Here is a 25,387-nt window from a genome sequence, read left to right as displayed (position 1 = left end):
CAGAAAAAGGAAAGAGATGGACCACACAAAGGTAAAGAATGGATGAGAATTGGAAATGTATTTGGAGTTCATTAATTTATATTAGCAAAATAGACAATTTCTTATCAAATGTTATGATTTTTTCAAGTAGACTGCAGAATATTCCAATATTTCAGATGTTGTCATCATTCTTAAAAATATAAGCTAGTGCACACACTCAACATTGATTCAGGACATTAACAATTGATTATTTTCAGTTAATTTAATTTAATTGAATGATGGCTGGAAGAGTGAAAAGAGATCCAACACAAACAACTCTCAGCTAAACGTTTGCCTGAGAGAACTGAGAGACCAGCTGCAATCCCTGAGCTTTTCTTGAGATGTGTCAATCACAGGTTTAAAGGGCCAATTCAATTTCTGCATGAATCCTGTCTCCGTTTCACTGACTGATTTGAGAAGCTGTGGGAAACCCGTGCAGATAAGGTAAAATTCGTTTCAGGTTCAGAATTCACAAAAATTACCTGCTGTAAGTATTTGAAGTAGGTAAATTGCCCCTTTAACGATCCACCCACCGGCATTAAGAGGGGACGCTACTTCTGGATTTTCGGCCGCACATGCATTCAAACGCGCCTGGGTTGGAGCCGGGTTGCGGTCCCGCTGATGAAATCAACACCCGCCCCCAGCCCACCCGTTCTTGGGGTTAAAATTACCTCCCCAATACAATTTCATCTTCAAAGGAGAAGTACTGGGAGACACAATGGTACCTAATATCTGTGAGGCGTTTCATTGTTACAGCATGCGATAGGCTGAGAAAAGGTTTCTGGCAGATATGCCTCGGTAGAGTCACTAAAAATAACAATGCAATTATTAAGAAATGCCATTAATGGAATTATCTTTTTGAGATGAGGAGAGTCAGACTGCAGTAGCTTATACAAGCCGACAGATTAGATCACCTGTCACGCTGATCTATGTAAAATCAGAAGCCACATCAACTAAGGATGCATTTCATAACTTTGCTTGCAATTTACTCTGAATGCTGTTAGCTTCCATCGGAGATTACAGCAAGGACATGCAGGCTTGAGATATGAAAGCATTTTTAAAAAAAACATCATTAAATTCTCATTTCAGAAGGGCAGCAGATAACAGTACGGATTCAGAAAAGAAAAGGGACTGCTGGAAATTGGGCTGGTTATCTGTGTGCCCTGCCAGTAGATAATCAGTATTGCAAATCCAAGAAGTAATGCAGTATTTGTACATCGCTCCACCTCATGTAGATGGCAGAACATCCCTTTACTAAATGGAAAGGAATCTATGATTAGCACCATCATGCCCTTCTGCTGCCAGCTTTTAGGTTATCACTGATACAAGCAGGCTCAGGGATACAGTCCAAGGAATGCAACAATCATCAGGGCCAGTCAATTCGGGACCTGCCTCCATTAAGAGCAATGTAACAGCTCTGTTGGTTATTTCAATCTACATTCTGGTAGTTGTACTAAGGGCAAAGGAAATGCTTCCCCTTAAAGCAGTTCATGCTATTAAGTATGTCATCTTTCTGAATCGTACACTCCAAGCTCACATCCTATGTCTGCATTTTTTTCTGTCAACCTGTGTCTGCATCAATCACAAAACATGGTATGATTGTGTATAATAACACTTAACTGCTGTTATCGGTGCCTTGCATACGTGTCAACAAGGAAAAAGTGAATGAGGAGACTCCTCAATACAGCTCCATCCTCAAGGAATCGCATTAATACTGCTACATCTCAAGGAATCTCATCAATACTTTACATATATTTTTATAGCACAGAAACAAGCCATTCAGACCAACAGGTCTACACGCGCCTCCTCCCATCTTACTTCATCTAACCTTACCAACATATCCTTCTACTCCTTTCTCCCTCAACTGTACTTATCTAGCTTCCCCTTAAATGCAGCTATGCTATTCGCCTCAACCACTCCATGTGGTAGCGAGTTCGACATTCCCACCACTCACTGAGTAAAGACATTTCTCCAGAATTCCTTACTGGATATATTAGTGACTATCTTATATTTATGGCTCCTAGTTTTGGAATCCCTCACAAGTGGAAACATCTTCTCTACATCTACCCCATTGAACCCTTTCATAAATATAAAGACCTCTATCAGGTCACCTCTCGATCATCTCTTCTCTAGACAAATAAGGTCCAACCTGTTCAGTCTTTCCTGATACCTGTACTCTCTCATTTCTGGTATCATCCTTGTAAATCTTTTACAGTGGGTCACTGGGTCATGGTTCTAGCTAGACTGGTTAAAGTTTATGGTGGGTCGCTGCGTTAAGATACAGCTGGTAGCTCCTGATCAATGTTCAGATCCAGATCACTGATGAATGTATGGAGCTTTTCACTGAGGTCACCATTAAAATACATATCTGTGGAAAATTAGAATGCACACTGGCTGCATTGATGGAAGGTTTCACATTCACAAACAGTAGGACTGGTGAAATAAAAAAAGGCCACATAAATAAAAATATTTGTGTGCACTTCAGAGGAAAATAAAACTTTCCAAACACCCACAATGATTTAAATTTGTGTTATTATACTGATAAATGCATTTCAGCTTCAGTTACAATACATTATTTTGAAGTTTCATTATTGTTCAACTGAGAGAACATGTGGAGTGAAATGTTCTAATATAATCCTATCTCAAATAAAAGGTTTGTACAGGATACACACCACTTGATGGCTGCTTTAAACAGTTTAACCAAGAAATTATATTGGATAAAATAGTTTTATACAAGACAACTTGTGGGGTAACATGAGCATCCCATAAATATACAAATTAAAGACAGTGGATCAGAGTCATCTCCATTAGTCCCTGTCAGTCTGATTGTCCTAATCTTTCTATGTCTGTCCCGCTTTCTTACTTCCTGTTTGTATCTCTCTTTCCTGTTATCTTTACCTATGACTCTTTCACTCTGCCTCTTTCTATCTGTCACTCTCTGTTTCTTTCAGTTTCATCTGTATTTTTGTGGCAATCTCAATGTCTCCAACTCACTATGTCATTGTCTCTATCTTATTAACTGTCTCTGTCTCATTTGGTCTCACTATGTGTCTGCAAAGGTTATTGACAGGTTAAGCGAATGGGCAAAAATTTGGCAGATGGAATATAATTTGGGAAAATGTGAAGTCATCCACTTTGAGAGGAAAAATAAAAAAGCAAAATATTATTTGAGTGGAGAAAAACTACAAAATGCTGCGGTATAGAGGGATCTGGGTGTCCTCGTACATGAAACACAAAAAGTCAACATACAGCTGCAGCAGGTAATACGGAAGGCAAACGGAATATTGGCCTTTATTTCTAGGGGGATGGAGTATAAAAGCAGGAAAGTCATGCTACAACTGTACAGGGTGCTGGTGAAACCAAACCTGGAGTACAGCGTACAGTTCTGGTGCCCTTATTTAAGGAAGGACATACTTGCATTGGAGCCAGTTCAGAGAAGGTTCACTAGGTTGATTCCGGGTATGGAAGGGTTGTCTTATGAGGAAAGATTGAACAGGTTGGGTCTATACTGGAGTTTAGAAGAATGAGAGGCGATCTTATTGAAACATACAAGATTCTGAGGGGACTCGATAGGGTAGATGCTGAGAGGATGTTACCCCTCATGGGGGAATCTAAAACTAGGGGGCATAGTCTCAGAATAAGGGGTCGCCCGTTTAAGACGGAAATGAGGAGGAATTTCTTCTCCCAGAGGGTCGTGAATCTTTGGAATTCTTTACCCCAAAAAGCTGTGGAGGCTGAGTCATTGAATACATTCAAGGCTGAGTTAGACAAATTTTTGATCAGCAAAGGAGTCAAAGGATATGGGGAAAGGGCAGGAAAGTGAAGTTGAGGTAAAAATCAGATCAGCCATGATCTCATTAAATGGCGGAGCAGGTTCGAGGGGCCGAATGGCCTACTGCTGCTCCTATCTCTTATGGTCTTATGGTCTCTGTAAGCAATTTGGATTCTGGGAGAGCAGCATCCATGAGCCAGCTCATCGTGTCTACATGATATAATTCCTTCTCTTTACTCCAGCAGTAGGCTCATAGACCAAGTAGGAATGATTACGTCTACAGGTCTAAGTCAGTTCTAAATGGTTAAGAACTGGCACAAATGCTGCCTGAAAGAACAAGTGCAAATAGCACTCAATTCTCTGGTGTTAGCAGAGATTTATGTAATTAACTACAGCACCAGATGCAGACTCAGACAAGTCCAGGGAGGACATGAGTGGTGGGAGAAGAAATTTGTGTATTATTCAAAATTTAAGGAATGGGGACAATTAAAGGGCAGTGTTGCACTGGAGGGATAAAAATTCAGAAAGCCTCTGGATGGCTTCAAAAGGTGTTTCAACCCATTAGCGACCTTTGCCAAGGTATTAAGCAGTGGGAGGCGAAAATGAAGGGAAAGAGAACTCGAGGCACAGGCATGAGTCGGCAGACAAGTGAGAGAACAGCTCAGCACACCCCTCATTTGATGGTTTCTGCAGTGGGGTTGGTGCTGCATGACATGGTTTTTTAAAATTCTTTCATGGGATGTGGGCATCGCTGGCAAGGCCAGCATTTATTGCCCATCCCTAATTGCCCTTGAGAAGATGGTGGTGAGCTGCCTTCTTTAACCGCTGCAGTCCGTGTGGTGAAGATTCTCCCACAGTGCTGTTAGGAAGGGAGTTCCAGGATTTTGACCCAGCGATAACGAAGGAACGGCGATATATTTCCAAGTCAGGATGGTGTGTGACTTGGAGGGGAACGTGCAGGTGGTGTTGTTCCCATGTGCCTGCTGCCCTTGTCCTTCCAGGTGGTAGAGGTCGCGGGTTTAGGAGGTGCTGTCGAAGAAGCCTTGGCAAGTTGCTGCAGTGCATCCTGTGGATGGTACACACTGTAGCCATGGTGCGCCAGTGGTGAAGGGAGTGAATGTTTCGGGTGGTGGATGGGGTGCCAATCAAGCGGGCTGCTTTGTCCTGGATGGTGTTGAGCTTCTTGAGTGTTATTGGAGCTGCACTCATCCAGGCAAGTGGTGAGTATTCCATCACACTCCTGACTTGTGCCTTGTAGATGGTGGAAAGGCTTTGGGGACTCAGGAGGTGAGTCACGCACCGCAGGTTGCCCCCTGTGCCATCCCATAGTACCATTCCCATCGGTCAGGACCGCAACATGCGTACAAGGAGGTGCAGTCAAGTTTCGGGCTGCAGGTGACCATTACTATCCCTACACGTTCCCGCCTTGTGCTGCATGATAGCCGCGGTGTCCTTGCTGCAGATGGCTCAGACCCTGAGAAGACAGGTCCACCATGGTCTTTGCCAGTTGGGTGTGCCACAGTCTGCAGAAATGGTCAGTGGTAAGACTTACTCTTCATCACCCTTCTCTCTGCGGCACTATATAGAACATGCCATGCGTGTATGGGTGCTTCTGAAGAGTAGTGCGAGTTAGTCGGGCATTCACATATCATGCCGATACCATTGGGGGTCTGCTGGTGCAGCTTTTTTTTTAAGGAAAAGGAGCATCAACCAGCTAAAGTGAGGTAACTTCACCTCTCCCTGCATATGTGGTTGTACGGATCTCAGCAGGATGCTATAGAGCGCCTTTCAAGCAGCCTGACCTACCTGGCATCCTCTTCCCCTGATTATGTCGGCTTGGAGGGTTTCCACTGCTGCCAGCAATAGTGCTGGGGGCAAAAATATAACAATTAGGGGCAACTAATACAGAGGATCATGAAAAGCCTATGCCCCAGCTGAAAGAAAACAATAAAAATCATAAAAATGGACCTGAAGTGGCATTAAATCACTTACCTTTAACTTTCTTGGCCCTCCATGGCATCGCCCTGCCCTATCTGTTACCTCCTCCAGCCCCACAACCCTCTGAGATCTCTGCGCTCCTCCAATTCTGGCCTCTAGCACATTTCTGATTTTCATCGCTCCTGTTCTTCAGCTGCCTAGGTCCTAAGCTCTGGAATTCCCTCCTTGCCGTCTCTCTACCCCTCTCTCCTCCTTCAAATCGCTACTTAAAACCTACCTCTGTGACCAAGGTCCTGTCCTAATATCTCCTTATGTGGCTTGGTGTCAAATCTTTTTTGATAATGCTCCTGTGAAGCACCTTAGGACGTTTTACTACGTTAAAGCTGCTATATAAATGCAAGTTGTTATTTCTGTGGCATTCCCACCTGAAAAGTTCACCCCAGCAACCCTGGACACCAGGTTCCCTCGGTGTGGGCTGGAACTGGCACCCACTCTGCCTGCTGCATGGGAAATCGGGCAAGAGCCTTTTATGCCACCTTTTGCACGAAGCTTCAGATGGTAGCTTCCGCTGCTCGCTCCAGATCTGACCAAAGCCAAAATAAGTAGAAATCGGGCAGGACAGATTTCTGCCTAATTTATTGATTTGTTATGAATTGTCTGCATCACTTTTCAGGGCGTATCGGAGATGGAAATTGGCCCCAGTTTAATTTCTTCAGTCTTTGAATTTGATGCTGGGATAAGGGCTCCAGACTTGGCTTGCAGCTTGCTCATGGATTTTGGTCTCAAGAAATCTGACAGTATAATAATGGCCTTTCTTGCGTGTTCCTTGTCTCACTGCCTGGGTCTCTGTCTCGTGACTTTTCTATCGCATAGACTCTTACAGCTCAGAAGTAGGCACTTGGCCCACCGGGCCTGTGCCGGCACTTTGAAAGTGCTATCCAATTAGTTGTGCACCCCTGCTCTTTCCCCATAGCCCTGCAAACTTTTCCTTTGAAGGCACCACTGAGGGACTCTGAACCCCGGCTCAACTGTTTACGAGAGAGGTGCTTTAACCACTAAGTCACGGTGCTAACTTTCCTTTCCTAACCCCAAATCTCTTAGTTCTTTATTACTCTGGTTCCCTACTCAATGTGCACATCTTGTTCCCAGTCCCAAGGGCCAAAAACCCAACTATCGCTCTTATGTAGTCACATTCCTAACAAAGATGGGTGCATGCTACTATGCTGCTGCCGCCCAACCACAGGGGCAGCTCAGTAGGGGTTGATTTTATGACTCATGACTACAGACATAGCAATACCCAAGTAGACAAGGTTGACTTACAGGGTGTACTCTCAGGCATCACTATTGTAGGCACAGTGGGTCCAAAAACCTGCGGCCCTTCTGGCAGACTCCCACCGTTACTCTGGGGGTGCACTGAGAGGGCCACAAGTTAGCCCCAGATCTGGATTCGGCGAGTCCCGGCTTTACATTGGGATTTCTGCGGGGCCTTGTAAAGGGCACAGCCTTCATCAGCCTCCAGCAGGAGGGACAAGGGTGGGGAAGGGGATGAGGATTTCCAATGCTGGGAGTTCCCATATCCACAGCTTCTCAGTCAGTGGGCGCTATCATCGGCAGCAATACCAGGCTGCGAAATGGTAGTAGTGGGTCTGATTTTGAGGGGGGTGGTTGGGGGAGGTAATAGGCCATGATCCCGGCCTGGATCTCTGAAGAAAGATAAGTTATGTTTTTTAAAAAATTATTTGAATGCAGTCTCTGTACAAAATAGGGTACCAATGGGGGCAATTCTTTTAACATTCTAGACCCCCCTCCCCTTCGGACCCAGCACTGCACATCCCAGTGTGCTTCTGTTTTATTAGCAGGCGGGTGCCCAAGATGCGCCCACAGTGACACGGGTCCCCGCCATTGCAATTCAAAGTAGTGAACATCCCTCCAGCTCCAGGAAGCTTGACGAGTGCTAGCAGTTCAAGTTCCTGGCCAGGATGCCCTTTCCCATGGGTTTTTGGCCCCAGGGATATACAGGTAGGCACAGACGTAGCTGGGTAGTGACTCCTTTCAGATTTCTCAGGACAGACAGTGCGCATTTTTTAATTGAATTTTCCTCTTACCCAGTGTAAGCGATGCTCAAGAGCCAATAAAACGTAGAAATATTTATGTCTGACACGCACAGACTCATAATTTAACTTAAAAATCTATTATGTGTAATGTATCCTTGAAAGTATATTAAATGTCACAATAAATACGTTATAGGCTTAAGATGAATGGAAGCAAACAAGAGCACCTGGCTGGAATCACTGAACAAGTGCCCTATCCCCTCAAACCCTACTTAGAGAGCTGCACTCTCACCAAATAAATTACAGCTATATAACTGTAGGCCTGTTTGATGGATTATCCTGAGAAACAGCCATTGGAGCAGTCTCTGTGTACCAGGGTGATGCATTTTCGTATAAACCGTCATTTTCTTTTGTTATTTAATGTCTAAGGAGACAAAAGATCAACAAGGAAGGTCGTTAGTGTGATAGAAAGGCACCTCACACACCAGACACTGCGGGGGAAGACAAAGAACTACCTACCGAGCCTACCTATTCCAGATTTATTTTAAAACTGTTCTACACCACAAGAACTCTCAAACTAAAGAAGCGGCACTGTTGGAAAGCTAACCTAAAAAAAGTAGTTATTTGTGCTGGTTTTACTGTAATGAATAATATGTTCCCCACTCTCTCCTTCACACATGTGTGTGTGTGTTTGTATATATGTAACTTTTTTTTAAAAGATTTTTCACTTCACGTTGAATTTAGATAATTTTTTAAATCCTCAATTTTATCAGCTATTCTGCATGTCAATTTCAACTGCAATATCAGCCAGCTTTATCATATCTGCTCAGCCAGAGTGCATAGGTGATGGGGACGGGTGAATAAGACAGTAAAATTACTATCCAATTAGTAATGTAGTTTCCATGGTGACTGAGCAGTACAGTTCACTGGCGCACTAACATGGTGTGCAACATAGCTGGAGGAGGTGGGAAGGACATAAAGTTAAGGTTTATCTCTTCTCTCAGTAACATTTCTCTCGGTTAAACATTGAGTGCTTTTAGCAAGAGGCTTTGGCACAGATTGGGGACAGGAATGATGTGGGTGGAGGAGGAAGGTTAAGTGAAGAAGAAAGTCAAGGCCAATAATAATCATTTTGAAATAACAGAGAAGTTCGATTCTTTAAACATTATTCCACAGAAAGTGTTTTTTTTCCCAGTATTGATTCCCTGGGCTCAGTTTTGAAATGGTGGCAGGTTGGCAGCAAGGGAGGGTGAAGGGGCCCGTAGCAAACCCAAATAATTTTAATTGATGGTGATTAACATGCTCTCCGGGTCTCAGGTTGGCTGCCGTCAGGAGCTGCAACATGAGGTGGGGGGGGGGGGGGGAGCGAAAAAGATAGAGAGAACGAGACATCACCAGCGCTGGAACGGAAGATGGGGGAGCGGGGAAGAAGGGAAGATCAGGAGGGGCGGGGGAGGGGGAAGATCGGGGGGGCGGGGAAGAAGGGAAGATCAGGAGGGGCGGGGGAGAGGGGAAGATTGGGGGGGCGGGGGAGAGGGGAAGATCGGGGGGGCGGGGAAGAAGGGAAGATCAGGAGGGGCGGGTGAGAGGGGAAGATCGGGGGGCGGGGAAGAGGGGAAGATCGGGGGGGGCGGGGAGAGGGGAAGATCAGGGGGGGCGGGGAGAGGGGAAGATCGGGGGGGGCGAGGGAGAGTGGACGATCAGGGGGCGGGGAGAGGGGAAGATCAGGGGGGGCGGGGAGAGGGGAAGATCGGGGGGGGCGAGGGAGAGGGTAAGATCGGGGGGACGAGGGAGAGTGGACGATCAGGTGGCGGGGAGAGGGGAAGATCAGGGGGGGCGGGGGAGAGGGTAAGATCGGGGGGGGGCGAGGGAGAGTGGACGATCAGGGGGCGGGGAGAGGGGAAGATCGGGGGGGGGGCAGGGGAGAGGGGAAGATCGGGGGGTGAGGGAGAGTGGACGATCAGGGGGCGGGGAGAGGGGAAGATCGGGGGGCAGGGGAAAGGGGAAGATCGGGTGGGTGGGGGAGAGGGGAAGATCGGGTGGGCGGGGGAGAGGGGAAGATCGGGTGGGCGGGGGAGAGGGGAAGATCGGGTGGGTGGGGGAGAGGGGAAGATCGGGGGCGTGGAGGAGAGGGGAAGATCGGGGGGCGTGGAGGAGAGGGGAAGATCGGGTGGGTGGGGGAGAGGGGAAGATCGGGGGGCAGGGGAGAGGGGAAGATCGGGTGGGCGGGGGAGAGGGGAAGATCGGGGGCGTGGAGGAGAGGGGAAGATCGGGGGCGTGGAGGAGAGGGGAAGATCGGGGGGGCAGGGGAGAGGGTAAGATCGGGGGGGGGCGAGGGAGAGTGGACGATCAGGGGGCGGGGAGAGGGGAAGATCGGGGGGGGGGCAGGGGAGAGGGGAAGATCGGGGGGTGAGGGAGAGTGGACGATCAGGGGGCGGGGAGAGGGGAAGATCGGGGGGCAGGGGAAAGGGGAAGATCGGGTGGGTGGGGGAGAGGGGAAGATCGGGTGGGCGGGGGAGAGGGGAAGATCGGGTGGGCGGGGGAGAGGGGAAGATCGGGTGGGTGGGGGAGAGGGGAAGATCGGGGGCGTGGAGGAGAGGGGAAGATCGGGGGGCGTGGAGGAGAGGGGAAGATCGGGTGGGTGGGGGAGAGGGGAAGATCGGGGGGCAGGGGAGAGGGGAAGATCGGGTGGGCGGGGGAGAGGGGAAGATCGGGGGCGTGGAGGAGAGGGGAAGATCGGGGGCGTGGAGGAGAGGGGAAGATCGGGGGGGGAGAGGGGAAGATCGGGGTGGGGAGAGGGGAAGATCGGGGTGGGGAGAGGGTAAGATTGGGGTGGGGAGAGGGGAAGATCGGGGTGGGGAGAGGGGAAGATGGGGGTGGGGAGAGGGGAAGATCGGGGGAGGGGAGAGGGGAAGATCGGGGGAGGGGTACATCGGGGGGGTGAAGAGGGGGAGATCGGGGGGTGAAGAGGGGGAGATCGGGGGGTGAAGAGGGGGAAATCGGGGGAACATCGGGGGTTGAAGAAGGGTAGATCAGAGAGGGAGACATCGGAGCAGGGTGGAAAGGTAGGTTGATTTTGTGTTTTAACTTCGTGCAATGGTTTTTTATTTAATTTATTTTGTTTCTTTTTGCCTGATCTGGCCCTTCATGCCTGGAGTCTCCAGGAATTAAAGATTAATGTCCTGGACACTGCTGTGAGCAAATCCTGGAGAAAAATCATAGGAGCATTAAAAAAAATGTTTTTTTTCCATTTTCTTTGAACACTTTTGTTTATTATTTATAAAAATATTGAAGATGGGGGGAAAAAAGGCAGTTTGACTTGTTCGGGGGGCAGTTGGAAGTGAGAGGTCATACGATGAAACCTCCAGGAATACGTCCAGCCAGAGTTGGCGACCCTAGTTACCCACACAAGCACAGGCACGGTGGGCCGAATGGCCTCTTTCTGTGCTGTGTCATTCTGTGATTCCATGACGCGCCCTTTTAGGTTATCCAGGAGCTTAACATGTTAAGGGGAAGGTAAGATTGAGGGGATTATTTTTTGTTCACAGCAATCTCTCATTTTATATAAGGAAATAATAGAGCAGGATTTGTTTCTGATATTTTGGGAATATCACATTCTAGGCCTTTTGCGCAGTGTCCGGGGGTTCTGCTGCTTTGGAGAAAGACTTACATTTATACTTTGTTTTATCATGCCTCTGAAAAATATTCCAAGATGCTTCATGTACAATGAATTACTTTTTGGAGTGCAGTGACTGTTGATGTGTTGGCCGACGTGTCAACTAGTCTGCACACAGAAAGACAAAATAAAAAGCAATGAGATAAATGAACATTTATTCCGAGGAATGTCGAGGTTGGTTTGACTCCACAGTTCTCTATAGAGCCATTCCAGGACATATAGCTGGACTATCCATCAGTGACATGACTTGAGTAGCGAGAAGGCAGGTCGATGACACCTGAGGCTTCTCAAGCTGGTCAGAAACTTAAGAATTTTTACTAAATGATTGTAAAAGTTCCGCCTATTATTTTTTTCTATAAAATGAAGGGAGTATGTGGAACAAAAGTACTCCCTTTTTCTTTTAGCATTTGACTCCCTGCTAGCATGTCCTGAATTTGAGCTGTGTCCATGAGACTAACTCAGTTGGCTGAAGCGTGTAGCTTGAGCATTAAATCTGCATGTTTTCTTTCATTGGACAGTAAAGAGACAGAAATAATTGCACAGATAAAACACTTCAAAATTGCAAAATGCTGAAATCTGAAATTTAAAAAATGAAAATGCTGGAAATACACAGCATGTCCATTAGCAGCTGAAAAGAAAATAAATAATATTGTGGATGGAGACTCTTCAGCAGAACAGAAGTTCCGATGGGGTCTCCATCCAAAAATAATTCTGAGTGAGATGCAGTGCATTATCTACAATTGTACCTCACACTGGACTTGAGCTACTTGGGTTATTTCCAGTTATACCATACACCAGATCTAAGGTACAGCGAGTTATTTGCAGTTGTACCACATACCAATTCTGAGATACAGTGGGATATCTGCAATCATACCACATTTAGTGTATTACTTGCAGTGAATTTTCTGCAGTTACACTGCATGAAGACTGTGAGGCATTAGATTATTTGTGGTCATACCACAATCAGTTCTGAGATGCAGTGGGCTGATACCACATGTTGGATTTCAATGCAGCAGCTTATTTACAGCTATACTACACTTTGGATTTATATTGCATGATGGGTCTGAGAGTGAGTTCTATAACACTTTGGATCTGAGATGCCACAAGCTATCTGTAGTTATACCATATAGCGGATCGGAGATATAGTGGGTTATCTGTAGTTGTACCATGTACTAGATCTGAGAAATTGGGAGTTATCTGCAGTTAACCAATATACTGGAGTCCATAATGCGGTATCTGTAGTTATACCATATATTGGATGTGAGGCATAGTGCATTATCTGTAGTTATATCATATATTGGATGTGAGGCATAGTGGATTATCTGCAGTTATATCACATGTCGGATATGACTGATGATAGATTTTTGTTAGGCAAGGGTATTAAGAGTTACAGATCTAGGGCGGGTAGATGGAGTTAAGGTACAGGTCAGCCATGGCGGAACATGCTCGAGGGGCTGAATGGACTACACCTGTTCCTATGTCAGGTCTAAAATAAAGTGAATTATTTACAGTTCAAATTTACGGTAGTCTTCTGTAGCTTCCATTTCTGGGTCAGCCTGCACACAGAGAATTCACTGCTTGGTGATTCTAAACATGTAATTGGATGTGAAATTGAAGAGGAATTTGTTGGAAAATAGAAACTCTGGCTTTAAATCTCAGTGAGCTCTGTTACTCCAAATCATAATTGTGAAATGAAATAGCTCAACTCGAGACTAGGCTCCGCAGACTGTACGGTCTTGGTTATTAGAACACGGAAATTGTTACATTTTTTCTTCTCTCTTTAGATCTTTCCTGACTATTCATGTGCAAGATATGTTTCTAGGCAATAATTCTTCATGGTTCAGAATCCCAAGACTTGCAAAGGAAGAGCTTCTTCCATTCCACGTGTGGGATCCAAGACCCACCTGTGAGGTAGATTTGAGGCAAAAAATGGAGTAGCAGGGATGGAGGGCAAATGCCCACATAGATCTGTCACCGAGCACTCTTGAAGAGAGGGCAGCCTCATAGCCTCCTTAGCAAAGACCCTCACCTGGATTAAGGCTGATGCACTACATTGGGCTTGGTTATCTAGAACATAAACGTACTGTGACAAAAATGAAGCCTTTCTGTCTAAGACTCAGCTCCTTTAATTCTGTCATGATGGATAAAAATCAGTTTCTGTCACAAAAATCATATTCCATTTATACTTGATAAGAGTAAAAGAAACTCAAAAATATGGGCACCACGCAGAGGGTCATAAGGACATCTGTCCTGGAATTTCCTCTAAAGGCAGTAATCCCGCCAGAACTGCTTTGCGCCTGCCCTTTGGCTGCCAACGCTTAGCCAGGTGGACTTTCTTGGGTCAGCTAAAATAAATACTGTTGGGTGAGCTTTGAGTAGGATTTCTGGGAGCCCACCTCTGGTGGGGGGGCAGGGTGAGGGGAATATCACTGGTAAAGCCTTGGACACATGCAGCAGCAGAGCAAGACTGGCTGCCTCCGCGGAACCTACAGGAGGCCATCATTGCTGGGGGAATTTTAAACCTAGTGCACTGGCCCAGTGTTGCATATCATCCTATGAGTGATTGCAGTCTGCTTGTGGGCCATTTAAACCCTTCCCTTCTTTGCAATGGTGGATATTAGAAAGCAATGACATCCCCAATGTCTGCCATTGCTGAGTTGTTGAAGAAGGTTGGATGGCACAACTCCTTCATCAAAATGCTACCTGAATGCATGGGCATGGTCAGCGTCTGCTGTAAATTCTGGAGGAAAAATCTAGACTGGTGCAATCAGGGAGAACAGCTCCCAGGCCAACTTCCTTATCCCACCTGTCCTGATACCACCTGAAAACAGGATGTAAAGGGGAGGAAACTTCAGCCAGGAATGCTTTACCACAGGTAGCCATGGAAGCAAAGACTGTAACCTCATTGAAAATGGAATTGGATAGCTACTTGAAAAGGAAGAATAAAAAAGAAATGGGAAAAGGAATGCAAAATAGGATTGGAGTAGTTAGCTCCAGCTGATGAGCCAGCACCAGCACAGGTATGATGGGCTGAATGGCTACCTTCTTTGCTGTAACTTCTGTGATTATTTCTATGAGCTGAGGGAGGTCCGCAACCAAAATTGCTGGCGATGGCCACTTGCTTGATTTGGGAATTCATCCAGCATAGGCCCACCCCCTGACAGGGCCTTGTACTGGAAACAGGGGTGGAAAGAAGAGCACAGCTGCAGGCCTGAGAGTGGTCTTCCCACCAGCACCTGGGCATTCTGGCGGCCGGAGAGCTACAGTGACAGGGTCCCAAGGTCTCCTGATCATGCTGCGACAGCGGTGGGTGGGGAGAGGGGGAAGGGAGGGTCAATTTATCTACCTTGGATCTTCAGGGGGTGATCTCAGGACTCCTGAGGATCCTTTGGTTTGCAGAGGTTTCTGGCATATGTCATACTGCCAGCATTTTGGGGTGCCCCACCATTTTGGCTGGGAACACTTCTTTCCACTTCATCAGCATGTTAATGCTGGGCCTGCATCCACTGCCGATGCAGAAGCAGTACGGCCTGTTTTGAAAATCCCCCAAAAGTCCTGGGTTGGTGCAGTGGGGATGGAGACCAAGTCCCAGTCTGTCTTTCTCCTTTGCTACTCCTAGGAACTGAATATTTCCCAGGCGTAGCAAAGGGGAAAATCTACTCTACAAGATCCTCAATTAATCAATTATGTACTCACCAAGCAATGGCCTTTTTATGCCCTAGATCTGCTACCATATCTTGTGACATCATGTAGCTTGGTAACAAGCCTGTATGGTCAAAGCTTCTCATTTATCCATGGATAAATTATATTGGCAATTCTCTGAGAACCAAATCAAAAACATTTCAGTACAGAGAAAAAACTTCATAGTTTGCAGCTCTGATGTTATATCAAAGATCGTTACAAACAAACTTACATAAAATATCAAGACTGGAAAAACCATAGGTCTTTTATTCCAGCAAGACCATATCTACAAAAGGCCCTCTAACAAGGCAACATCATTCCACCACACTGCTCTCAGTGCAAACAGTCCCACCACCACTACACAGGGCTCTCCACAGTCATACTGTACCAACACATGGTGCTCAGTGAAAATGATCCCATTACCTCACAGGGCAATCTCCACAATCACACTGTACCATCCCATCGTGCTGAGTGCAAATGGCCACGCCACCACACACAACCTAATGCTCTCAGAAGGTAACTTTGTCAACAAGGCTCTCTCCAACCACAAGATCAAATTGTAAGACAAGACTTTCTGTAGGCAATGACCTGTGGGTGCTGACACAACAATCTGTTGGCTCTTATGTACACAAATTACATTTGATATGAAATCACTAGAAATAGCTCTACTTTTCTTAGACCACAAATTTGAGTACATGTAATTAAAAGACATGTATTTGGTGGGACAGCTGGTGTAACCCAAGGTGTTAAGCAAATAACTAGGAATTCATTTGACTCTGATAACCACAAACCAAAGATTTCTCTGAGCTCAAATTATCCATTCTGATTACAGATTCCAAGACTAACCTTTGCTAATGTCTTGGTATTCCATCCATAGCTGTCTCTGAACTGAACGATTCGGAAACCAAATGGTGCAAGTCTCCTCAAATCCGTAGAGTGCCTCCTGGATGTAGTGATTGCCAAATTCCTCCAGCACAGATGCAAAGTCATTCCTCATAGTGGCTCCATCCAAAGAATGGATAGCATGGCTGAATGCTGAAACAAAAAGGAATACATACTTTAAAAAAGAGATAGACACAAACACATTTATTGCAGAGGGCAAAACTCCAAGTTGCAAATGAAGGTAGGATTGGTATAGAGTAAGTTATTAGTGCAGCAGAAGATATGGCTCATATGCAAAACAGCATTACAGGGTAGTCGAAGGTATGCTTCATGAACAGTATAGGGTTATTGGTGTAGCCTCAAGTATATTGTTACTGGACAGTTCAAGCTGAGACTCAAGTACAGTGATATTACTGGGTAGTTGAAGGCAGGGCTCATGTGTACAGTGTGACTTCATACTTGATAATAGGCCTCATGTACACAATGTGACTTGGTACTTCATAGTATCATAGATGTTACAGCACAGATGGAGGCTATTCCGCCCATTGTGCCTGTGCAGGCTCCTTGAAAGAGCTCTCCAATTAATCCCATTCCCCTGCTCTTTTCCCATAGCCCAGTACTTTTTTTCCTTTCAAGTATTTATCCAATTCCCATTTTGAAGGTTATGATTGAATCTGCTTCCACCACCCTTTCAGGCAGTGCATTCCAGATCATTACAACTCACTGCCTAAAAAATGTTTTCCTCATGTAGCCTCTGGTTCTTTTGCCAATCACCTTAAATCTGTGTCCTCTGGTTGCTGACCCTTCTGCCACTGGAAACAGTTTCTCCTTATTTACTCTATCAAAACTATACAGGATTTTGAAGGCATCCATCAAATCTCCTCTTAACCTTCTCTGCTCTAAGGAGAAGAACCCCAGCTTCTCCAGTCTATCCATGTAACTGAAGTCCTGTACCCCTGGTACCATTCTGGTAAATCTCTTCTGTACCCTCTCTAAGGCCGTGACCTAAAGAGTGGTGTCCAGAATTGGCCACAATACTCCAGCTGGGGCCTAACCAGTGTTTTATAAAGGTTTACCATAACTTCCTTGCTTTTGTACTCTATGCCTCTGTTTATAAAGCCAAGGATCCCATATGCTTTTTTAATAGCCTTCTCAACTTGTCCTGCCGCCTTCAAAGATTTGTGTATGTACACCCCCAGATCGCTCAATTCCTGCACCCCCTTTAAAATTGCACCATTTAGCTTATATTGCCTCTCCTAATCCTTCCTACCAAAAAATATCACCTCACACTTCTCTGTGTTAAATTCCATCTGCCATGTGTCTGCCCATTTCACCAGTCTTTCTAGTCCTCCTGATGTCTGTTCCTATCCTCCACATTGTTTACTACATTCCTGAATTTGATGCCCGCTGCAAACTTTGAAATTATACCCTGTATACCCAAGTCCAGGTCATTAATATATATCAAAATGAGCAATGGTCCGAATACTGACCCCTAGGGAACACCATTGTAAACTTTCCTCCAGTCTTAAAAACAACCGTTCACCACTACTCTCTGTTTTCTGCCCCTTAGCCAATTTTGTATCCACGCTGCCACTGTCCCTTTAATCCCATAGGCTTTAATTTTGCTTACATCAGATTCCACGACACTCAGCTCCACCTGACAACCACCTCCCTCGACCCCTCCACTGTCTCTCATTTGTCACACTGCTTGTCCGACATCCTGTACTCATTGAGCAAAAATGTCCTCCGACTAAATATTGGGAAGACCGAAGCCATTGTCTTTGGTCCACGCCGCAAACTCTGTTCCCTAGCCACCCACTCATCCCTCTCCCAGGCCACCATCTGAGGCTGAACCAGACCGTTCGCAACCTTGGCGTCCCATTTAACCCTGAGATGAGCTTCCGACCACATATCCGCTCCATCACCAAGACTGCCTACTTCCACCTCCGTAACATCGCCCGTCTCCACCCCTGCCTCATCTCATCTGCTGCTGAAACCCTCATCCTTGCCTTTGTTACCTCTAGACTGGACTATTCCAATGCTCTCCTGGCTGGCCTCCCATCTTACACCCTCCATAAACTTGAGCTCATCCAAAACTCTGCTGACCGTATCCTATCTTGCACCAAGTCCCATTCTCCCATCACCCCTATGCTCGCTGACCTACATTGGCTCCCGGTCCAGGAACGCCTTGATTTTAAAATTCTCATCTTTGTTTTCAAATCCCTCCATGGCCTCACCCCTCCCTATCTCAGGAAAGTGGAGTTGAGGTTGAAGATCAGCCATGATCTGACTGAGGGCCGTATGGCCTACTCCCTCTCCTATTTCTTATGTTCTTATGTAACCTCCTGCAGCCCTACACCCCTCCGAGATCTCTGCGCTCCTCCAATTCTTGCTTCTTGTGCATCCCCGATTTTCATCACTCCAACATTGGCAGCCGTGCTTTCAGCTGCCTAGGCCCCAAGCTCTGGAATTTCCTCCCTAAATCTCTCCGCTTTTCTACCTCTCTCCTCCTTTAAGACGCTCCATAAAACCTACCGATTTGACCAAGCTGTTCGTTACCTGTCCTAATACGTCCTTATGTGGCTCGGTGTCAAATTTTGTTTGATAACGCTCCTGTGAAGCGCCTTGAGACATTTTACTATGTTAAAGAAGTTATATAAATACAAGTTGTTGTTGTTGTTACAAGATTATTATATGGTTCATAATCAAATGCCTTTTGAAAGTCTATACACACAATATTAACTGTCCTACCCTCATCAACCCTCTCCATTGCTTCATCAAAGAGCTCAATCAAGTTAGTCAAAGATGATTTTCTTTTAACAAATCCATGCTGACTTTCATTTATTAGCCCATACTTTTCCAAATGACAATTATTTTTGTCCCGGATTCTCGTCTCTAAAAGTTTCCCCACCACCGACATTAGGCTGACTGGCCTGTAATTGTCGGGTTTATCCCTCTCCCCTTTTTTGAACAGGGGTGTAACATTTGCAATCCTTCAATCCTCTGGCACCGCCCCCATATCTAAGGAGGATTAGAAGATTGTGGCCAGAGCCTCCACAATTTCTACCCTTACTTCCCTCAGTAACCTAGGATGCATCCCAACTGGACCGGATGACATTTTTACTTTGAGTACTGCTAATCTTTTGAGTACCTCCTCTTTATCTATTTTCATCCTCCTTTACTGCTGCATTGGCAGCATCTTCTTCTCTAGTGAAGACCAATGTGAAGTATTCATTTAGTACCTCAGCCATACCCTCCGCCTGCACAAGAAGATCTCCCTTTTTCGTCCCTAATCGGCTACACCCTTCCTGTGACTACCTTTTTATTATTTATATGTTTATAAAAGACTTTTGTTTCCCTTTTATGTTAGCTGCTGATCTTTTCTCATACTTTCTCTCTGGCCCTTTTATTCTCTTTTTTAGATCTCCTCTGTACTTTCTGTATTTAGCTTGGTTCTCTACTGTATTGTGAACCTTACATTTGTCATGAGCCTTCTTTTTCTGTTTCATTTTAATCTCTATATCTTTAGTCATCCAGGAAGCTCTAGCTTTGGATGCCTTTCCTTTCCCCTTGTGGGAATGTGCCTACTCTGTACCTGAAACATCTCGTCCTTAAAGGCCTCCCATTGTTCAATTACTGTTTTGCCTACCAATATTTGATTCCAATCCACCTGGGCAAAATCCCTTTTTAACTCATTGAAATTAGCCCTCCTCCAATTACGTATTTTTATGCTTGATTGTTTCTTGTCCTTTTCCATAACTATTCTAAACCTAATGATAATATGATCACTGTTCCCCAAATGCACCCCCCCACTGGAACATGCTCTACCTGCCCCACTTCATTCCCCAGAACTAGATCCATCACTGCTTACTTCCTCGTTGGGCTGGAAACACACTGTTCAAGAAAGTTCACTTGTATACATTTCAAGAATTCCTCCCCCTGTTTGCCCTTTACACTGTTACTGTCCCAGTCTATATTGGGATAATTGAATTCCCCCATTACCACGACTCTATAGTTCTTGCATCTTCCTGTAATTTGCCTGCAAATTTGCTCCTCTATCTCCTTCCCACTGTTTGGTGGCCTACAGTATACACCCAGTCTATTGTTCCTTAATTCTAACCAAATAGATTCTGCCTTTGACCCCTCAAATACATCATCCCTTTCCAGTGCCATAATAGTTTATTTGATCAATACTGCTCCCCCCTCCTTTCTCTCCTTCCCTATCTTTCCTGAATACCTTCTAGCCAGGAATACTAAGTACTCAATCCTCCCCTTCTTTGAGCCAGGTCTCTGTTATTGCCACTATATCATAGTCTCATGTGGCCACTAGTGCCTGCAGCTCACCAAATTTATTTACCATGCTTCATGCATTTACACTCCAAACTCATCTTAGTCTGCCTCGCATTTGCCCCCTGTTTGATTCCCTCCTATTTCTGAACTATTCTTTACTATTGTGCTATTTGTCTCTTCCAGTCCTCTGTGCACCTTGTTTCTCCTACATGATAGTAGGGCTGATGTATACTGTGTGACTTGGTACGTGATAGTAGGGCTCATGTATACAGTGTTACTTGGTACGTGATAGTAGGGCTGATGTATATAGTGTGACTTGGTACATGATAGTAAGGCTCACGTATACAGTGCGACTTGGTTCTTAATAGTAGGGTCCATGTATAGTATAGTATTTCTGGTGTAGTTGAAAGTAAGACTCCTGTACAGTGTGGATGTTGGTACAGTCAGTTCCCAAATAGTCCAAGCTTCAGATAGGCCTGAAAACTGAGCTGGAGTTGCCTGGTCCTGGTAAAAATAAATGGCTGGCTAATTACTACTCTAAATTCAGCCTCCATGGAGTTTTGCATGGCCAGGCAACTTCAGGCTTGCACCAGGTTGGTCAAACTTTCGAGTTCCTATTAAAATTAACAGAGGCACCAAGATGCAAGCAGGTTATCCCTTTAACATATATTATCAGAATGACTCCAGAGGGAAGTTGGAACTCAGTGTCCACTGGAATAAAAATGATGGTGAAAATCAAAGATATTTACTTGAAGGTATTATACATTGTTATTGATATATTTAATTTTTTTTTAAAACTGCTGTACACTTTGAACAGAAGATTTTCCACAAAGACTTTGCAACTCCTTTAAACACTGTACTTGATTAAACTTCGTTTTGTCTAATTATACCCAATTATGGTTGATTATTTCTAATTCTATGCAGTTATAGCCAATTATACCCAGGTAGCAATTTGAATTTTACCTGTTGTTGCTTTTGCTGTTTTTCCTACACTTGTAATATTTCTGTAATGTTAGATTCAGCTTAAAAAGGGTCAACTCCCATGGCTACATGGAGCATTCTTTTCTCTACGTTAAACCAGAAACCTGAAATTAGTTATGTATAATCTTAAATATTGCATGCTACTGTGAGAAACTCACCCGAGAGGATCAGGCCTCACTTAATTTTAGTCACAGAGTAGACTTAGCTAAGGTGGACGTTTGAAAGTCTTGTGCTCACACATCAATGATTAGGAGTTCCACTCAGGGGAGTTAACTTTGATTGCCTACTTGGAGGTTTAAAAATATCCGAATGCACTAACTTTGAATAGTTTAGCTGGCAAAGTGAGCCTATCTTTATACAGTTAATAAGTTGCATCTTCGTTATTTTTCTTAACTAAGGAATGTAGGAAAATTGACTGTTCTCATCATAAAAATTGTGTTGTTCATTCATGTTTTCTATGTAACGTAAACCAGCTATTGGTTTGAACCTGTGCCTGTATCGATAGAGTGCCTTTCAGTCTCCCATCCAGAAAGAGAGAATGCATTAGTGTAGTACTGTAGCACCAGCATTCTGGCCATTTTTATGAATCATATTTTAAATCCAATACCCCCAAGAAAGAACTGTACTGCTTGGCAAGCTTGTGGGACTGGCTGAGGGAATAGGATTGACTGGCAGGAGTTTTGATCCAGGCTAACCTGACTAAGGTGCATTCATATGCAAACGGACATTTCACACTGACAGGCTGAGTGGAAGGGAACCCAGGCCGATTGACATCATCACCATTTAACATGATTACTGGGAACAATACCCCGAGAGGTAACTCAGAGACACTCAGTCCCAACCGAAACTGGTGGAGGCAGGAGATGGCCGGGAGATCTTCCAGGAGAGAAGCCAGTTCAGCAAGATCAAAACCCATTAGCTGCTAATGGGGGCCATCAACTCAGGAAACGACAGACACCCAGTAATCAGCACCAATTGTCTCTCCAGGTGCAAGGCCTGGGAGCGAGAAAACAAAATAGCATTTTTCACAAAGAGTTCAAAGGTTATGAGTCACTCCAGGCCACAGGGTGGGGGCGGGGGTCCAGACAGATCACCTGAGTCAATACATCGATCAGTATTGGTGGGAGAAGAGGTGATGGGTTTTGGGGAGAAAAGGAGCCGTTTGGCGACGGGTCCTGGCTCGGCTCTGCTCTCTGCTCTGCGCTTTGCTCTCTGATCTCTTCTCCTTGGCATCAATCTACAGCGAGTCTCCAGAGTGGGGCTCAGCTCGATTCAACGGAACACCGCCAGAAGTTGAGCGCTGCTCTTCATCCCTCATCAAAGGACCTCGACTCAAACTGGAACTTGGATACTGTGTCAGCGGTATGGAACCAGGAGCGAGACGTGCAGGAAGAAACTGCAAGTAACAACGGGCAATCGGGGTGAGAATATTGCCTGCACCCACACATCCACAAGACCACTTAGCTGTGTGAGGGGGTGATTGTAAGTCCTAACCAAACCTTAGAGGGTTTTAGTGCTGGGGGTGGGGGGGTCCTGTGTTAGTTTATTTCACGGGAGGGTTCTCTTATTAGGCTGTGGTAATTTAGCACGGTAGGGCTTATTGGACAAGCCAGGGTTGTACTGTTTGTACTGTTTACTAGTGCTATTGTTAACACTAGTAAACAGTACAAACAGTTGAGCCCGAAAACGTGTGTCCGAGTCTGATCTGTCCTTATAATCCCTATTGTTCCAGAACTTATAGTAAGAGGTATGTTTTCAGTACGCCTGAGAAAACCACTTACAGTACTCATGATGTATCAGTAGCAGAGCAAGGGTTTTCTGTTACAATCCAAGGGCCATGCTAGTGTTTATCTGGATATTGGGTTGAAAAAAGTGCACTTCAGATTGTAGGAAACACAAGGTCTACTTAAGGAAAGGACCAGTGGTGCTGAAACCACGGCACAAAAATCCCCAAATTGTGACAATCCCATATGCTTAATTATATGCAGTTGTACTCGATTATGCCCGATCATATTTGGCAGTGCCCAATTCAATCCGATTAGGCACGTTAACACAGTCTAATACAGCCATAAGTCTGAATATCACGGAAAAAAATTAGCATTGAGCAATGAAAACACAACACTGAGTTGAATAATAGTATTAGTAAACTCAATCCATTTGGACATTATGGTCATTACCAACCCTGATGATCCTATTACGAGCCTGAACAAACACCTCAACGCTGTTAATGATTGCAGCGACTGAATAAAACAATCTTATTGCCTTATATATCAAACTTATCAATTAGGCAGCCTGGTATTATTGTTCTGTGAGCAAGTACTTTCTACTTAGAGAATTGAGTGCCAGCACCGTTCTAAAAATCACTCACAAAGGAATATAATTAACTTTAGGAGCCTTAACAATTTTGTTTTACCTTATCTTTTTTAAACAGTTTTGAGCATGAAATGCTGGTGGTATCATCTGGTTAAATTACTATGAGAGAGCTAAATTAATATCAGGAATGATATAGGCTGGAGTCATCCTCTCAGTTGACGTCATAACTATTTTAATGATAGCCGCATGGTAATTACACAGTTACCACAGAGCCGTTAAAATAGCTAAATTATGCCACTAAATGAAAACATGTTCTTAACAATTGGATTAAGAAGATTAACTAGTCAGAAATTAGGCCCGTGACATTTTTTAGGTTACTCTGCAACAAAAACATTTCATGAAATGATTTCTTTGCCTAAGTCCTAAAAGTCAAAATTTAGAGTAATGCCAACCCTCCATGATTGCCCTGGAGTCTCCAGGAATTAAACACTAACCTCCAGGACACTGCTGTGAGCAAAAACAGAGGAGAAAAATCATAGGGGAAATTAATTTATTTAATATTCTTTGAACATTTTTGTTTCCTAGGTATAAAAATATTGGACATGGGAAAAAAGGCGGTTTGGATGATTCTTGACTGTCAGTCAATCGGGTAATGAACAGTCTGTCTGCTTTCCAATTGGAGTGGGAAGGCGGTGCACCGCGAGTAAGGATACGCTGGATGACCAATGGCAGGAGTGTATGGGCGGTTGGAGGCAAGAGGTTATATAATGACACCTCCAGGAATATGTCCAACCATAATTGGCAACCCTAGGTAAAATTGATAAAGTGGTCAGTAAGAAAGCCTTTAGGATAGATTTTAATTTCCTGGTGGCCAGCTGGCAGGAGGCCCAGTCCAAGGCATTTGATAAAGTACCACATAATAGACTTGTTAGCAAAATAAAAGCCCATGCGATTAAAGGGGCAGTGGATATGAAACTGGCTAAAAGACAGAAAGCAGAGAGTAGTGATGAATGGTTGTGCTTCAGGCTGGAGGGAAGTGGAATATTCCAGGGGTAGGTACTAGGACCACTGCTCTTTTTGATATATATTAATGACCTGGACTTGGGTAAACAGGGTATAATTTCAAAGATTGCAGATGACACAAAACTCGGAAATGCATTTAACAGCGAGGAGGATAGTAACAGACTTCAGGAGGACATAGACAGACTGGTGAAATGGGCAGACACATGGCAGATGAAATTTAATGCAGGGAAGTGTGAAGTGATTCATTTTGAAGGAAGAATGAGGAAAGGCAATATAAACTAAATGGTACAATTTTAAAGGGGGTACGGGAACCAAGAGACCTGGGGGTGTACGTACACAAATCTTTGAAGATGTCAGGATATGTAGAAAAGGCTGTTAAAAAAGCATATGGGATCTTGGGCTTTATAAACCGAGGCATAGAGTACAAAAGCAAGGAAGTTATGCTAAACATTTATAAATCACTAGTCAGGCCTCAGCTGGAGTATTGTGGCCAATTCTGGGCACCACTCTTTAGGAAGGATGTCAAGGCCATGGAGATTTACTAGAATGATACCAGGGATGCAGGACTACAGTTACATGGAGAGATTAGAGAAGCTGGGATTGTTCTCCTTAGGGCAGAGAAGGTTGAAGGTAGATTTGGTAGAGGTGTTCAAAATCATGAAGGGTTTTGATAGAGAAAATAAGGAGAAACTGTTTCCAGTGGCAGAAGGGTCAATAACCAGACGACACAGATTTAAGGTAATTGGTAAAAGAACCAGAGGC

The 25,387-nt window shown here is 44.8% G+C and overlaps 1 protein-coding gene across 1 annotated transcript in view; it reads right to left on the bottom strand.

Annotated features, from left to right (window-relative positions):
• Positions 1-25,387, bottom strand: part of astn1 (astrotactin 1) — a 2,273,142-nt gene that overhangs the window by 381,142 nt on the left and 1,866,613 nt on the right. Inside the window, exon 16 of the mRNA XM_067989612.1 lies at positions 15,983-16,171. Within this exon, the coding sequence (XP_067845713.1) occupies positions 15,983-16,171 (189 nt within the window). The remainder of the gene's footprint in view (positions 1-15,982; positions 16,172-25,387) is intronic.

The sequence above is a fragment of the Heptranchias perlo genome, chromosome 9, assembly GCF_035084215.1.
Source record: "Heptranchias perlo isolate sHepPer1 chromosome 9, sHepPer1.hap1, whole genome shotgun sequence".
Taxonomy (NCBI): Eukaryota; Metazoa; Chordata; class Chondrichthyes; order Hexanchiformes; family Hexanchidae; genus Heptranchias; species Heptranchias perlo.
Note: the sequence above shows the minus strand (reverse complement) of the source record. Positions and strands in the feature narration are given on the sequence as shown.